We start from the raw sequence: 15228 nt of genomic DNA, 5'->3' as shown, positions 1-15228 counted from the left end.
CTTGTGTACGTGAGTCCTCTGGAGCCAACGAGTGTGTGCACGAAGCCTCAGAAGCCAGAGAAAGGCATGGAATATTGGGACATTCTGGGGTTGGAGTTACAGACAACTGGTCATGAGCCTCCAATGTGGATGCTGGGAACTGAACTCCAACGCTCAGAATAGTAGCCAGTACTCCTCCAATCAGCCATCTCTGCAGCCCTGTTCATAAACAACGAACAGCTGTAAGCGCAAGGCCTTCTAAGTACAAACACCCAGAGGGCAACTGTCAGCTAAATTCAGGCCCAGAAGAGTTCTGGGGACAGTTGTTCTGAGAGGTTGAAAGAGACCAGGGAACATTCATTCTTCATTCTTCTTCTCCCAGGAGACGGCCTTTCTTCCTCCCACCCTCCCTCCCTCTCTGGGTATCAGGAAAAGCCAGTAGGAGGGAAAGTGAAATCAGACACTCAGGTACATCTGAATTTCACTGGGATTTTTTTGTTCTTCCTCCTTGTTCTGGGATGGAACCCGGGATGGAACCTGTAGCCCCCAGCCTCCTGGGAAATCACTCTACTACTGAGCCATACCCTCTGCCTTTTGAATTTCGGCTAAACAGCGTAGTAATTTAGTCTAAGTATGTCCCAAACATTGGATGGAGATATATTTTCATAGAGATGCGCTCTCATTATGAAGTTTGAATGGACTTGGGCACCGTTTCTCTAGCAACCCACCAATGAGTATTGACAGAAACCCAGCTTGGTGCCAAGGAGGGAGGCTCAGAAGCAGCTGTCAGGAACAGCTGCCCACAGACGGCCTTCCACTGGCTCAGGAGAGCCCTTCATTGGTTTGAGCTTTTGGTGGTGCTTATTTTGTTTGTTTATTTAGAGAGGGTTTTGTTTTGTTTTGTTTTACTTTTTAAGTGATATCTCAATATGCTGGATTTCTAGTTCCTCTGAGAAACTTAGGAGACAAGAACCACCTCCCAGACCCCTTAGGAAGGACTCAGGCTTGGACGTTCGTAGTTCACCCAGTATGTCCCCTTTTCTTACACCCAGAGCCTTGAAGGCGTAAGTTTTGTGGTGCACAGGTTTTCACAGGTCTCTGGGAATCCCCTCTCCCTAGCAGGCATTCAGTTCACCTGCTGACTTCTGAACAGGAGACCGCTGTTCCCTCTGTCACCTGGTACCCTCTCTACTTCTGAAGGGTCTTTCTTCTGGGAGCTACCCCTAAGGTGTAGAGTCTGGAAGACAGTGGGGCCAACAGTTCTGAATCAGAACAGCATGCCAGACTGGGGCGTAGGTGACTTCCCAACAGCAATACTTTAGGAGCAGGGTAGCCATTGTGGTCTTCTGAACACCTGTACCGAGGGGACACCCTGCACCCTCTGCCCTCGAGTACTGCAAGGCCCCTGCTGCCAACAGAAGCTGGTTTGCCTCCTGGAAGAGCCCTCAGCCTGCCAGTCTCCCCCTAGCTAGAATCTAAACAGAGACCCCTGAGGGGGCAAAGCAGTAGCCCTTGAACCCCCCAAACAGCATCCTTCTACTGCAAGCCTAAATGTCATTCCCTGCCTCCACCCCCAAAAGGGCCCAACATTCCAAATAAGTAAATCTTACATAGAGAGGAACCCATCCCTTTTTGGCACAGAAGGCAGTACACATCTCAACTAAATGCCGCTATCCTTTCTGTATTAAAGAGACGCTTGTTTGTAGAGATGGTCAAGAGCAAGATGCAGAACTCAAGTCTCCAGGTGAGCCAGAGGGGGAGGAAACAGTATGTTGGCAGTTCCTCACATCCGCTGGGAACCATGCATGTGGTAGTGTGGGACGAGAGATGACATGACAGTTCATTCACTTCCGGGGCAGGGGTCATCCTAGCCCACAGAGGAAGGGTCTGAGGATCAGAGACTGTGAGTCTCAAGCCACACAGTTAATGAGGACACCTCCATGGAGCTCAGCACAGGTAGGAGATATTGGGTGTTCCTTACTGCCTTTCAGGGTGTACAATTACTACAGTTCTGATAAGCATTCCTCTCGAATTCCGAGGGAACATCACCTAAAATATTCTTGTTTTAAGAACTGAGAATCATGACATTTTAAATACACTGAAGCAACTCAGCTGTGATCCAGCCCTTCCTGGCATTGCCCCAATCCACAGAAAGCAGAGGCGAGCTTGCAGAAGCCTGCGGCTAGACACACTTCCTCTTCGCATGAGAAAGGAGATGAGTCTGTCAGTGTATGGGGGGGCACAGATGAAGGAGGCACGGTGCCTGTCACCTTCAATAGCCTGAGGAGCTTCCGTAGAACTTCCAGGATCACGACTCAGGCGACAGAAAGCATCTCAGGACAGACCAGTTTATAAAGCAGAGCCGAAGGTTTTAGATTTTCTTTTTCTACTTAAGATATTTTCAGTCGGGCTTTAGCACGAGGGGCTGGGAGAAATGGAGGTGCTCGGAAGAGCGTCAGCCATACCCAGGTGTATGTATCTACTCAGGAAGAGACATGGCTCTCCCCGTGGTTTATGATAATCATCTATATGCGGGATTTCGGCTGGGCCTTGAGTAGACAGTCTTATCACGGGGTGGTCCCTCAGAGACAAATCACAGGATTACAGCTGATAAGGTGAAAGGCAAAGCTACGGAGGAGGGCAAGATATCCTGCTGTTCATAGAGTTAAGTTCTGTCCAAGGGTCTGGGGCAATGTCTGCGGAAAGCCTGAGACCCTGCCCAGGGTCAAACACATTCAGGCTTTAAACTACACAGGAAAGGGATAAGGTCAGCAGCCTTAATAACAGACGTTGTTCATGCCAGAATTCTTACATCTCGGCCGGTGAGAGGCTTCAGACCCTTGGATGAGATTCCCCCATCTTCCTCACGTTCCCATAATATCCATCTTCCTATTGTGCCTTGGTTCCGTGAAAAACCTCATTATTCTATAACAACAGAATTATCAGTGTCATTGAAAAAAACCAGATATTCTGTATACGGAACTAGCCTTAAATTTATAGAGATCCTCCTGCCTCTGTCTCCCTAGGAGAGGCATGTGCCACCACGCTTGGTCATCGGGATATTTTTAAAGATCAAGAGTCTCTTCCTTAATAGCTTTATCCCAAAACAGAGAGTGCCGGGGGTGTGTGTGGGGTGTGTGGGGGGTTAGATCTGAGACCTTTGCCTGCTGTATAGTAGTACTGTGAAGAGACTTGTCATTTATCTATAAACAGGAGGGAGATGCAGTTAGGTTTTGTCTAAGAACTGCCTCAGGTTGTAAGGGGTCAGAGATGTCTAGAGGGCCTGGATGTCTGGGGAATGTCACATCTCTCTGACATGGAGATCCTGGGATGTCAGGTGTCCTCTGGGCTGCAGAGAATGGGACAAAGCAAACTTCTGCTGGGAATGCAGCGATCCTATTTCCATCCACGTAGGCATCCATACATCCATACAAGGTTTGGGGTCTAGGATGCCGTGGTGCAGACAGCCTTGATCACACATCCTGCAAATTGTTGCTGGGTCCCCTCCCTCGAATGCCTGGGGTCCTGGGGGAGATAGAGAGGCATTGCCCACTCATGGGTCCCTCGTAATACTTGGGAAGTGCCTCCTCTTATCAGGGCCCCATGGCCTTGCTCTTCTGCCCTCCAAGATGCCATGGGCCAGTTTTTTTTTCCCCCTTGTGGCCAGCAGTTTTTTGTCATTGTTTGCAGGATGTATGCCAAGGCAAACGTTATTCTCGTTTCCTATGCTCTAAAACATCTCCTAGAGACTTGCTGATTGCCTAGGCTGGGCTACTCGACTGCTGGACATGGGGTAGGAAAGTGAACCACGAGGTTCCACCCTGGGACAGACATGAGCTGAGATCCTAAGATGTGGCAGGTGACACAGGTGTGGGCGCTAATCATACATCCCTGTAGAGACAATGTCACCTCCAAAGGAGCAGGCATGAATCCTTTACGTATGAATCAGCACACACATACAGAGACACATGCATGCATGCATACATGTACACACGTACCTGCACAGGTTAGGCATCCTTCATCTAAAGATCTAAAATGCAAACTTCCTTAACACAGCTGTGTGTGTGTGTGTGTGTGTACATATGTGTGCACATCCATAATACATATATGTGTATATGAACATCATACATAACATTTTCATACATATAAGAGGGGTGAGGACAGACATCGCTATGTTATCTAGGGGTAATAACAGCAATGGACTAACAAGGGAGCTGGACCTCATAAATATTTGCCTTCCTGGCTTAGCCTTGGAACTATATTTTTTTTCTTCTTGTTGTTAAGGAAATACAAGTGCTAATAACTGCTTTGGTCAAAGTATTTTGAAGGCAAAAGTGAGCCGCAGAGCTCCAGAGCCTCTTTCAAGGGGGTCCCTCCCTGTCTGTGGCAACAGAGGTCTGTGGGGAGACAGCAAAGGCACCGGTGGCTGCCTGGGAGTGGACTGGGCTGTGCGGTTTGCCAGAAAGAAACCAGCCCAGTGTATAATTTCCACCTGGGCTGCACTGTTACAGACGCCGGTGTGTTGTAGACTTAGGGTGTGTCCTGCGATCCCAAAGAAGTCAAACTGAACCCTGGGACAGCTGTCTGTCTGGAGGCCATGGCAGGCTGGGCTCCTCCCCTTCCCGTGCATGTTAATGTGTCCAAAGTCTTCCTCCTCTTCCCGGGTCAATGGCCACAGCTGCCTTCCCTAGTCAAGCCAACAGAAAACAAAAAGTCCCTTTCCCCACACTTGTGGCAGACACAGGGGTGGCACTGCCTGGACCTGGGGCTCTCTTTTTAATGAGCTGTGCTTTCTGACTCTGGCACCACAACAGGCTGGGGCAGGGACATTTGGGAACCATCTGCAGGTGGCAGTTATACTGAAAAATCCAGAGAAAGAAACAGGAAGGAAAGACCTCTCGGCAGGAAGACAATCTTGGTTGCTGCCTATTTTCTTCCTCCCTGGCTGTCAGATCAGTTGTGGCTGAGTGGCCTGCGATACAGACCTCAGGCTCTCTTCCCCTGAACAGATTCTGAATGTAGACTCTCAGAACACAGGCAAGGGCTACGGAGGTAGCACAGGTTTATAATCCCAGCATTTGGGATGTATAGGCAGGATGATCAGGAACTCAAGGTTAGCCTGGGCTATCTCACTATTTCAAGGCCAGCCTGGACTACAAACGCTGTCTTTAAAAAAAAAAAAAAAAAAAAAAAACAAGGGGCTAGAGTAGATAAGAACATTTGTTGCTCTTGCAGATGACCTGAGTTCAGTTCCCAACAACCATTAATGGGTCACAGGTGTCTGTAATCCAGGACACCCCACACCTCCTTCTGACTGTATCTGGCATCAGACATGCATGTGGTGCACACACATGCACAAAAACAAAATACTCATAACATCAAATAATAAAATTGCTTAAAATTAAACAAACACTGAAGGCTCCCATCTACCGCTGGTTTGGGCCTCCCAAGGCTAATTTTAATGCTGCCCAAAAGCAAACATAGTTTAGGAGGTGGCCTTTCTATCTCCAGAGACCTGTGAGGTAGCCCCACATGTTACAGCACTTGGTACCAAGCCTCAGGTCCTGAGTTTAGTCCCTCACAAGGTAGAAATGCCATCCATGCAAGTTGTCCCCTGACTGTAATGTATACCATATCATATACACACATGAGCACACACACCCCCAAATAAATAAAATGCAATTAAAAAAAAAACTTTCCCAGAATGACTCCACCAGTCTCTGAAAAAGACCTGGTCTCCATGTGACAGATGACGAAAGTGGGGTGCGTAGGGAGGTGTTTTAGTGCAGCTGAAATACATCTTATCAGCAAGCTCCCCCTTCGACCCTTGCCTTGGGTGTATGAGAATCCTGATGGTTTGCATCAAATACGTAGAGGAGACAGGAAGCATGCGCCCTGTTAGACAGGAACTCAGAAGGCTGACCTATCTGCAGTACAGAGAGGGGTGTGTGCAAGCAAGAGGCCTTCTGGAGAGATGGCTACCTACGTGCAAGGGGGAGAGATGTAGATACACAGAGAGATGGGCCTCCTGTAAAAAACCAAGGGAGAGGGCTGGGCACTGTTGACACGCACCCACGCACGCGCACATGTAAACTGGGGAAGGGGGAGGGAGAGAGAGAGCACAGTCCCACATACTAGGAAGGGTGCATAGAAGCATGAGGCTAGTCCCCGAGAAACATGGCAGTGACGGGATTGTATTGTTTTGCTCCTATCTCCACGCACGTGCGTTTTACATTTTAGTTCACAAACACCGCACAGGGGTCTAGAACCCGTGATCAAGCAGCTGAGAGCTCGTACCGCTCTGGCGGAGGACTGAGTTCAATTCCCAGCACCCGTGTCGGGCATCTCAAAGCTACCTGTGACTCCAGCTCCCAGGGGAACCAGACAGCTCTGGCTTCCCCAGACACCTGCACGTGCATGTGCTCCTACAGACACACACAGACAGACGTCACTAAAAATAAAGTAGATCTCTTCTTAAAATCGCATAGGTCATTTGAGGCTCTGACCGCACTGACAGGTTTTGTGTATCTGTTCGGTTTTTTTTTTTTTTTTTTTTTTTTTTTTTTTTTTTTCATGCAAGGCTGGAGCCAGGAAAGCCACCCTGAAGACAGGCCAAGAGAGAGAGACAAAGAAGGAGGCGTGCAAGTCTACCCAGAGCCTTTCGCTCGTTAAACCCAGTGGGAAGAACTAGAAAACACACTGCCCCAGAGCCTCCCATGGCCCTGAGTCTGTGTGACTCTCCTGGAACAAACGCCAAGGGACTTCGGAAACATGTTCAAGATGGATGCTCTACATTCTAGATCAATATTTTCCACAGAACGTATTTTGGAGACTGTGAGGAGAAGACTTTTTTAAATTATCTATAATGTATATACATGCACGTATGTAAAGAATATGTCTATAACGCAGGCTCCTTAGGCTTGTGAATATAGCTGTTCACATTTGAGTTGTGACACACCCAAGCGCTGGCTCCTCCAGGGAGCTCCAAAGAGACCCAGCTGGAACCACAGGGCAACGGGATGCTTGAAGTACTTGGCCACAGTATAATGAATTTATATCTGAGTTTATGGTAATAAATTTAGAATGCCAACCAATTCTGTCACTCCTGTAATCCTGATCGACATTTCTGTGGCCCTTTGTGGTTCTCAGAACATTTCTCGCTCCGTTCCCCAAGCCCTGCATTGCCCCATTTCATAGATCAGGATGCTGAGCTCCAGAGAGGTTGACTGGCCTGCTTACAGTCACTCAGCTAATAAACTGGGCTGGGAAGACTGTCATTTTGGTTGGTTGGTTGGTTGGGTTTTGTTTTGTTTGTTTGTCCTGCAAGACAGGGTTTCTCTGTGTGGCCTGGCTATCCTGAAACACGTTGTCCCTGCACTCACGGAGATCTGCCTGCCTCTGCCTCTCAAGAGCTGGGACTAGGGATGTGTACCATGATGCCCGGCTGGAAGCCTGGTTTCTAATTCGGTCACATTGTCCATCCTGCTGGACCAAGATGAACCCTAGTCTTCCAGTCTCTGGCTGCAGGATAGACCAAGGACTCAGTCACCAAAGCGTGCACACCTCATTTCCATGATGTTTACAGAGACCCTCAATTCTCCTCTTGTGCCCTGCCTTCTCCCCACCTACCCACCTCTTAGCACTGACAATCTTTCTCATCTAGACAGCCAGCCATACCTAGGTGAAGAAGGAGCCAGAAGGCACAAAACAAACTGGTTTATTATTATTTTTAAAAACTGCAATAAAATATTTTCATATTCTATTCTAATTTCATTTTTATTGCTGTAATAAAATATCCAGACAAAGAGTAACCTAGGGGACAAAAAGGGTTTATTTCCGTTTGTTTTGCCAGTGTGATTCTCACAGCCTATTATAAGTCAGGGTAGGAACTTCAAATTGCTAGACACATCACACCCACAACTGAGAGCAAAGAGGAATAAGTGTGTGCATACTCACTCACTGTGCTCAGCCCGACTTCTCTACTCTTCTACAGCTCAGATATTCAGACCTAGGGAATGGTGCCACCTACAGTGGGCTGAGACTTTCCACATCAGTTAACACAAAGCCCCATAGCTATGGCCATAGACTGAATCTATGTAGATGATCCCTCTTTGAGGCTCTCTTCCCAGGTGACTCTAGGTTGTGTCAAATTGACAATAAGTCCGTTGTCCTGTATTATAAAACCAAGTGTATTCTTTATGCTTGTTAAGATCTGGTGAATGTAAGAGAAAAACTTTTTATGTGTTATTCCACAAGGGGCATTTCCTAAGTCAGTGAGAAAGGTGACTGTCACTTGACCTCAGAAGGCTCGTGAGAGGCTGGAGAGATGATTCTGTGGTTAAAACGCACTGGCTAAGCTTTAGAGAGTCAGGGTTCAGTTCCCAGCACCTGCAACACAGCTCATAGCCATCGGTAACTCCAATTCCAGGGGATCTGACGCCCCCTTCTGGCCTCCACATGAAACTGCACATAATACACACACACACACACACACACACACACACACACACACACACTCACACACACACACACACACACACACACACACATACAACCTTTTGGTTTTGGAGAAGTGGTTTCTTTGTGTAGTCCCAGCTGTCCTAGAACTCATTCTGTAGACCAGGGAGGCCTCAAACTCTGCCTCGAGAAATGTTGGGATTAAAGGCATGTGCCGCCAACACCTAGCAATTTTTATTTTTTAAAGAAAGGCTTTTTAAAAAGCTCTTGGAAAATCTCAAACTGTGTTTCATGAAGAACCTGAACTTAAGCTGTGCCTAATTGCAGCACACCAGAGGTAGGGAAGGTGGGGCAGGAGTTCGAGGTCTTCCTCAACTACATAGCAAGTTTGGGATAGCCTGGGCTACATGAGACTCTGTCTCAAGAAGGAGATGATCAGTGCTCAAACATGAGGACCTGAGTTCAAATCCCAGCACCCACATAAAATCCAGGTGTATCTTCACACTTACTGGAAACCACAGTGATGGGAGGGGACAGAGAGGCAGAAGAGTTGCTGGGGCTTGCTGCCTGGGCTATATAGGAAGACCTTGTCTCAAAAAAAAAAAAAAAAGTTTGGTCAATGAGATGCGGCAATGTGGTTCTGTAGTAGATTGTCTAGTGTGGACAAGGCTCTGCGTTCCTTTTCCAGCACCACAGAGGGAGAGGGGGAGGAAGGAAAGGAAAGCGAGAGGGAAGGAGGGAAAGAGGAAGAGAGGGAGGGGAGAAATTTGTTAATGTTTTTTTCTCACCTTTATAACTGACCTCACTTCCTGACACTTGTTGTTCCCCGAGCAGCGACGCTGCATCAGATTTTCTGCATCCTTGGACACAGCCGACTACCTGTAGTCAATCTGATTCCCTCACAATTCAAGCTGAGCCCATCAGCCCCTCCGGCCTTGGCCTCTGGAAGTGGATCCTGAGATGTCATTCGGGTCATTGTGAGCTGGAACTGGAAGATGATGCAGTCCCAGGGCCAGCTGTGTTCCCACAGAGAGAGGGTGGGGGGAGGAAGATCCGAGCCTCCAGAAGGAAGCCATATACATACATATATACATGTAGGCATATATGTGTGTGTGTATGTATGTGTGTGTGTGTATATGTATATATGTGTGTGTGTATATATGTGGATAGGTAGATAGATAGATGGATAGATAGACAGACAGACAGACAGACAGACAGATAGATAGATAGGTAAAGACAGACAGAAGCTAGAGAGCATGGGGACAGTACAGATGGAAGACACTGGGGAGCCAATGCTATTTCTGTTTAGTCACTGCGTGGTCATCTCCATCCTTTGCAATATAGGCTGAAAGCTAAACATCTTGGTTTTCCCTCCTCCCTTGCAGCTAGAATGCATGTGCAGAGCCAGACACTAACACATAAATCAGAGTCATGGAAGGGCGTTGCTTCTGAAACAAAAGACAAAACCCATCTTTTAATGACAATAGAGTAGAACAGAAGAGGGTCTGGTGGGACCCAGGTGGCATCCATGAGCTCTAAGCCATAGGGTTGCCTCCCTCTGGACTGCTTGTGCCCACACACTATAGCCAGCACAGTCAGATGTATGTCTGCTGTAAAACAAACCACCCACAACTTGGTGACATAAAACAACAAATATTATGTCTCATGTTTGCACAGGTCAAGGTCGGTTGTCTGTCCTGTCCATCCTGGATGATTACAGGTGACCCCGTTTACATGTCTGGTTCGAGACAGACCAGTGGGTTGGGGTAGTGGCTGTCAGTCATGAGTGATACCAGTAATCACACAGTGTGTGGAGGTTAAGGTTGCCAAATGCCCACACCTCACAGAACTGGCCACCACTGCAGAGAAACACGTCACCCTTGATGAACAGGGAGATTATGAAACTCACTCTAGGGAGGCCCTTGGCAGAGCCAGTTACAGCCCAGAGTGCTCTCCCTCTGTTCCTAGAGGCCATACGAGGTGATGGGCACAGGTTCCAAAGAACTGCTGTTAAGAGCAAGCCCCAGTGTGCACCTTCTTAGTCTCTGCCTGCCTCTGTAGACAAAGCCAGAACCATTAGAGGAGGGCCTCCAACTATTCACAATCCTCCACACCATGTTTCTGTTACTTGAGGCTGATCACATTCCCAGCTGACAGCTGGAAAATGCTACCTTGCTCCTCGGACACTCTGGGCCCTACTTCTTTCCCTTCTAAAGGCCAGCTGGCCCTATGGGCTGCCGTGGGTTCTCACTGGGACCCCTCTTATCCCCTAAGATGCCCCAGTCCTGTTGGATAGATGATTCAGTTTCTAAAGTTCTTTCTATGCAAGAATGAGGACCTAAGTTCTGTCCCAAGTACCTACGTAAAAAAGCTGGGTGTGTACTTCTAATCCCAACACTGGAAGGTTCGGGGGCTGTCGGGGGGGACGACAGGCAGATTCTTCTAGCTACGTGGCCAGCCAGGATAGCCTAATTGGTGAATTCTAGGACCCAGTGAAAGACCTTGTCTCAAGAAACAAGAGAGTCACATTTGAGGTTGAATATAGACCTCCACACACAGGTGCGCACACGCACACACACACATACACACATACACACACACACACACACACACACAGACACACACACACACATACACACACACACACACACACACACACACACACACACACACACACGATCCCTTGGCTACACACAGGAGAAACCCTGGAAGGTAGTTATTTAAAGAAGTTGATGAGCTAGAGAATAGAATAGAGAGTTATCAACACAGAAAAGGCTTGGACAGCCCAGGAGTGGGTTTTCTTCCTCATACACACACAGTGGCTCTGAGGCACACCAGCAACCTGATCTTAGATACAGAGAGGGTGGGCTACGGCCAACTCAAACAAGTCACTTCCAGCCCCTCCAGCCTCTTCCCTCGCTCCCCCAAGAAGCTATGGCAAACACCTTCTTCTGCCTTGCCGATGTTGGACCGAGTGGAAGCTCAGAGTCGTGACTCTGCAGCTAAGGGACCTTCTCTCACAACTTGGCAGCGTCACAAGTGCCTGCTGTTGCAGAAGCCAGCGTCATGAGCTGTCTGGGTGGAGAAAAAAAATACCTTCCAGATCTTCATTCCAAAGCATGCTCCTAGTAAGAACTGTGGGTTCTGGGCTTGGGGTGGGGGGCGGGGACTGAGAGGGCAGAGCAACACAGGCGAGATCTGAGGAAACCAAAAACCTATACATGCTAATTGCGGTCCCCTTTCTCCTGCACGGGGCCTCCTGAGCAGGAGGCCAGGCAGTAAGGAAAAACTATTGCAGCGTATCGAGCTGGCCTGGTTTCCATCAAGATGTACCATTTGCATCTGACCTCTCGGTGTCTCCAGTTATTTTGGGCCAGCTCATGACCTTATGTTGCTGCTTTTTTTTTTTTTCTTTACTGTTCCCGAGAATCCGTAACCATGTATCCATCCTACGACAGATCCTTTAGCAGGTTGCTTGTTTTGAGTTTCATCTCACCTTTGGCATAAACAGCCTCCCTCCCTAAGACCCCAAGATTCAGAAGGAGAAGTCTTTGTCTCTGTCTAACTGGGGTCTTCTCATCAGAGAAGTGACTTCCCTTTGACTGTCAAGTGACATTATCGGGGACACAATTAGTCTTCAGTCAGGCAACAGATCCTGCCGGGGGCCGGGGGTGACATTGTGCTAGCGCTCCTGGCTTTGACCTTTGCTCCCTTCACATTATAATCTACTGCTTTTAAAGTCTATGTGTGTGAGCATTTGCTGCCTGTATCTCTGTGCACTGTGTGCGTGCAATGCCTGTGGAGGACAGAAGAGGGCGTCAAATCCCCTGCACAGGAGTTACAGAGGTTGTGAGCAACCATGTGGGTGCTGAGAATCAAACTTGGGTCCTCCGGAAGAGCAGGGCTCTTAACTGCTGAGCCATCTCTCGAGCCCTCTGACCTATTACGTTATTAACTGAAGGAAGTTGGAATCATTGATTTGTGGGTATGTTCCAGTGAACTGCTCACTTGTCCTTGAGAACCATCAGACATTTGCTAGACACTGTAGGTATGAAGCCACCTCCTCATGCACAGCTCCTGTTTTGCTTGTGAAATAAAGAGTCTGTGGTAAGTACCCAGCGACTTCTTCTGTCTGCCATTTTACTTAATGAAGTCCAGACCCCTGCTGTTTGCTCACAGATTGGGCCGCGCTAGCCAAGGAACAAAAGCCCTATGCTGCCACAAATGATTATTATACACGGTCAGCCGCAGTGTCTCTGTGAACACTGTTTAAGTCTGTCTCGGGGCTAGGAGGGAAATGGATGGGCGTGTTTGTGTTTTAATAAAACTTTATCTATACAAATGGGTGAAACCTTCCTCAAGACTAGATGAACTTGTTTATGGACACGGCCTGCTTCGGAGCTACCAAGTGGCTGCACAGTTACTGTCTTCACCACGAGATGGGTGAAGACCAGTGGTTCAGTTCTGTGCGTCTTCCTCAATCCTAACTTTAACCTGAAGTCACCAATTCAGCTAGACTGGCTGCCAGTGAACTCCAGGCATCCTCCGGTCTCCACCTCCACGGCGTCAGGACTACACGAGCTTCCCTGCTTGGCTTTTCCATGTGAGTCCTGAGTATTGAATTCGGGTCCTTCTGCTCCTGTGGCAAGCCCTTTCCCACCGAGCCAGCTCCCCAGCCCCATGGAGAGCTTTTTGAGTGTCACACATGCCTTCGGGTGGTGGCACTAAATGCTTTAGAGTTTTTGTACATAATCCTCTCAAGAGCTCCAGGAGAGCCAGGGATGGGTAGCTGTAATCCCAGGATAGGGGAAGCTGAGGAAAAAAGCGCATTGAAAGTTCAAGGTCAACCTAGGCTCTATAGCAGGTTCAAACGCCGGCCTGGGGTACGTAGAGAAACTGTGGAACTCTATGTGGACCACACCACAGACGATATCCCTCCAAGATCATCCCTGTGACATCTCATGCATGGGGCCAAGCCATCTTCCATATTGCTTTTGCTCTTAGTGAGTCATCTACACAGATGCTCTGCCTGATGGCCTGGAAGAGCTGCTCCCCCCCCACACACCCCCATCCCCCACCACGGAGCCTGAAGGAATGCTGTCTTCGGCCTCATGCTCCTGGCCTTCCTGGTATCTGCTGAGTCACCCGCTTCCTCCGTCAATCTCTTGGGTGTATAGCTTGTCTCAGGCACCAGGTTACCCTTCACCCAGCTTCACCTACGTCTGCTCCGGTCCGCTGTGTATTATTAACTCTACAGTGTCCTACATTCCTTAAGGGCCCCCACAGTGGCCACACACAGTGCCTTCCAGTACCTTCTATCCATTATTACTCCGTCTGTAAAGAGAGCTACTTAAATAACCTCTGGGTTACAGTGATAACCCAAAGGCCAGCATGTCACACTGCCTGAACCCCTATCTGATGCCGGTGTCACTTCCTCAGAGACAACAGGGGACAGACACTTGAGAAGCTTGTGTTCTGCGTTCCTGTGAGCTTTGTGTCCGAGTCATGTGGGTTCAGAGGTGTCACTTCCACGGTTTCTGTTTCTTGGCAGTGACCTTCAGACCTAAAAGTGGGCCACCGGATGCTGGGGAGGGGGAGGCATTGAGATAGCATCCAATGTGTCCCCAGCCTTCTCAGGACACCACAGACCATCATGGATTCGCTCAACAAGTATGTCCCCTGCATTCACTTCCAGCTAGACTTGGTACGTTGCTGGAGCTGAGGGAGAGGGTGCAAAGGCAACCAGTCTGGTCGAAGGCAGGGCCATCACTGCTCTCCCAACAGTTCCTGATGGGTAAGAAGTGTGTGTAGCTAGAAGAGCTGTAACCTCCCTCTGTTACTCAGTGGGGTCCAGTGTGTTAGACTTTGTCTAAACTCCGCCCCACAGTTACCTGGCAACAGCCAAATATGCTCCACCCCCATAGGTACCTGGCACTATAAAAGGGACTGCTTGCCCCCTCCTCACACTCTTGCTCTTTTCTTGCTCTTACTCCTTTGTCCCTCCTCTCCCCACTCCCTCCCCCCCACCTCTGCTTGCTCATGGCAGCCTCTTCTCCTCTCCTCCTCCTTCTTCCCCCCCCCCCCCCCGCCCCTACTACCCTCTTAACTCTCCTCCCCATGCCCTGAATAAACTCTATTCTCTACTATACCTTCATATGGTTGGTACCTCAGGGGCAAGAGATGCTCAACATGGGCCCACCAGAGGTATATCCTTCCCCCCACACCTCACCACACCTCCACAGAACACATCCCCATCCTTTACCCTCTTTATCTTTTTCATAACATTGGTGCTGAAAGCCGGGACACATTTTTTCTTATTTTTTTATAAACACATCACAGTGGATCTCACACTCCAACGCAGCTACTCTTGCCCCGACATCAGTCTCCTCTTAGCCTAGACCAGGAAAGGCTCCCAGACCACACCCAGCGGCCAGCACACTTCACAAATCTGTCTTGATTAGCAGCAAGCAGCAGTATGCTTGCTGCCTTCCCAGAGTAGCTGCTGCCAGAGTGAAATCCAGTCTTCTGCCTGCGTTAGTACCATCTCTGGAAGGAGCCCAGAAGGGCACTTCAGTGCCAGAGGGGCTAGGCTGAAGGTATCTTTTCCCTACAAACATACACACATCATCTTAGAAGATTTGAACCGACTGTTGCATAAACAAACATCTATTCACCCAGACAGGGACGGATGACAATCTGACTCCTCCCAGGAATTTATGAGTCTGTTGGCGTTACAGGAGTATGGGAGAGGGGCTGTTTACATGTGGAGGACTCATTCTTACACAGATGAGG

The 15228-nt window shown here is 48.7% G+C and overlaps 1 protein-coding gene across 1 annotated transcript in view; it reads left to right on the top strand.

Moving 5' to 3' along the window:
* Positions 1 to 6670, top strand: part of FHAD1 (forkhead associated phosphopeptide binding domain 1) — a gene marked incomplete at both ends in the record, with an annotated part of 107310 nt that extends 100640 nt beyond the window's left edge. The window contains 2 exons of the mRNA XM_080920942.1: positions 1670 to 1723; positions 6560 to 6670. Coding sequence (XP_080777068.1) covers positions 1670 to 1723; positions 6560 to 6670 — 165 coding nt within the window. The remainder of the gene's footprint in view (positions 1 to 1669; positions 1724 to 6559) is intronic.
* Positions 6671 to 15228: the final 8558 nt, after the last annotated feature.

This window comes from Micromys minutus, assembly GCF_963924665.1.
Source record: "Micromys minutus genome assembly, chromosome: 9".
NCBI lineage: Eukaryota > Metazoa > Chordata > Mammalia > Rodentia > Muridae > Micromys > Micromys minutus.
The sequence above is the reverse complement of the archived record's forward strand: the minus strand, read 5'-3'. Positions and strand labels throughout refer to the sequence as shown.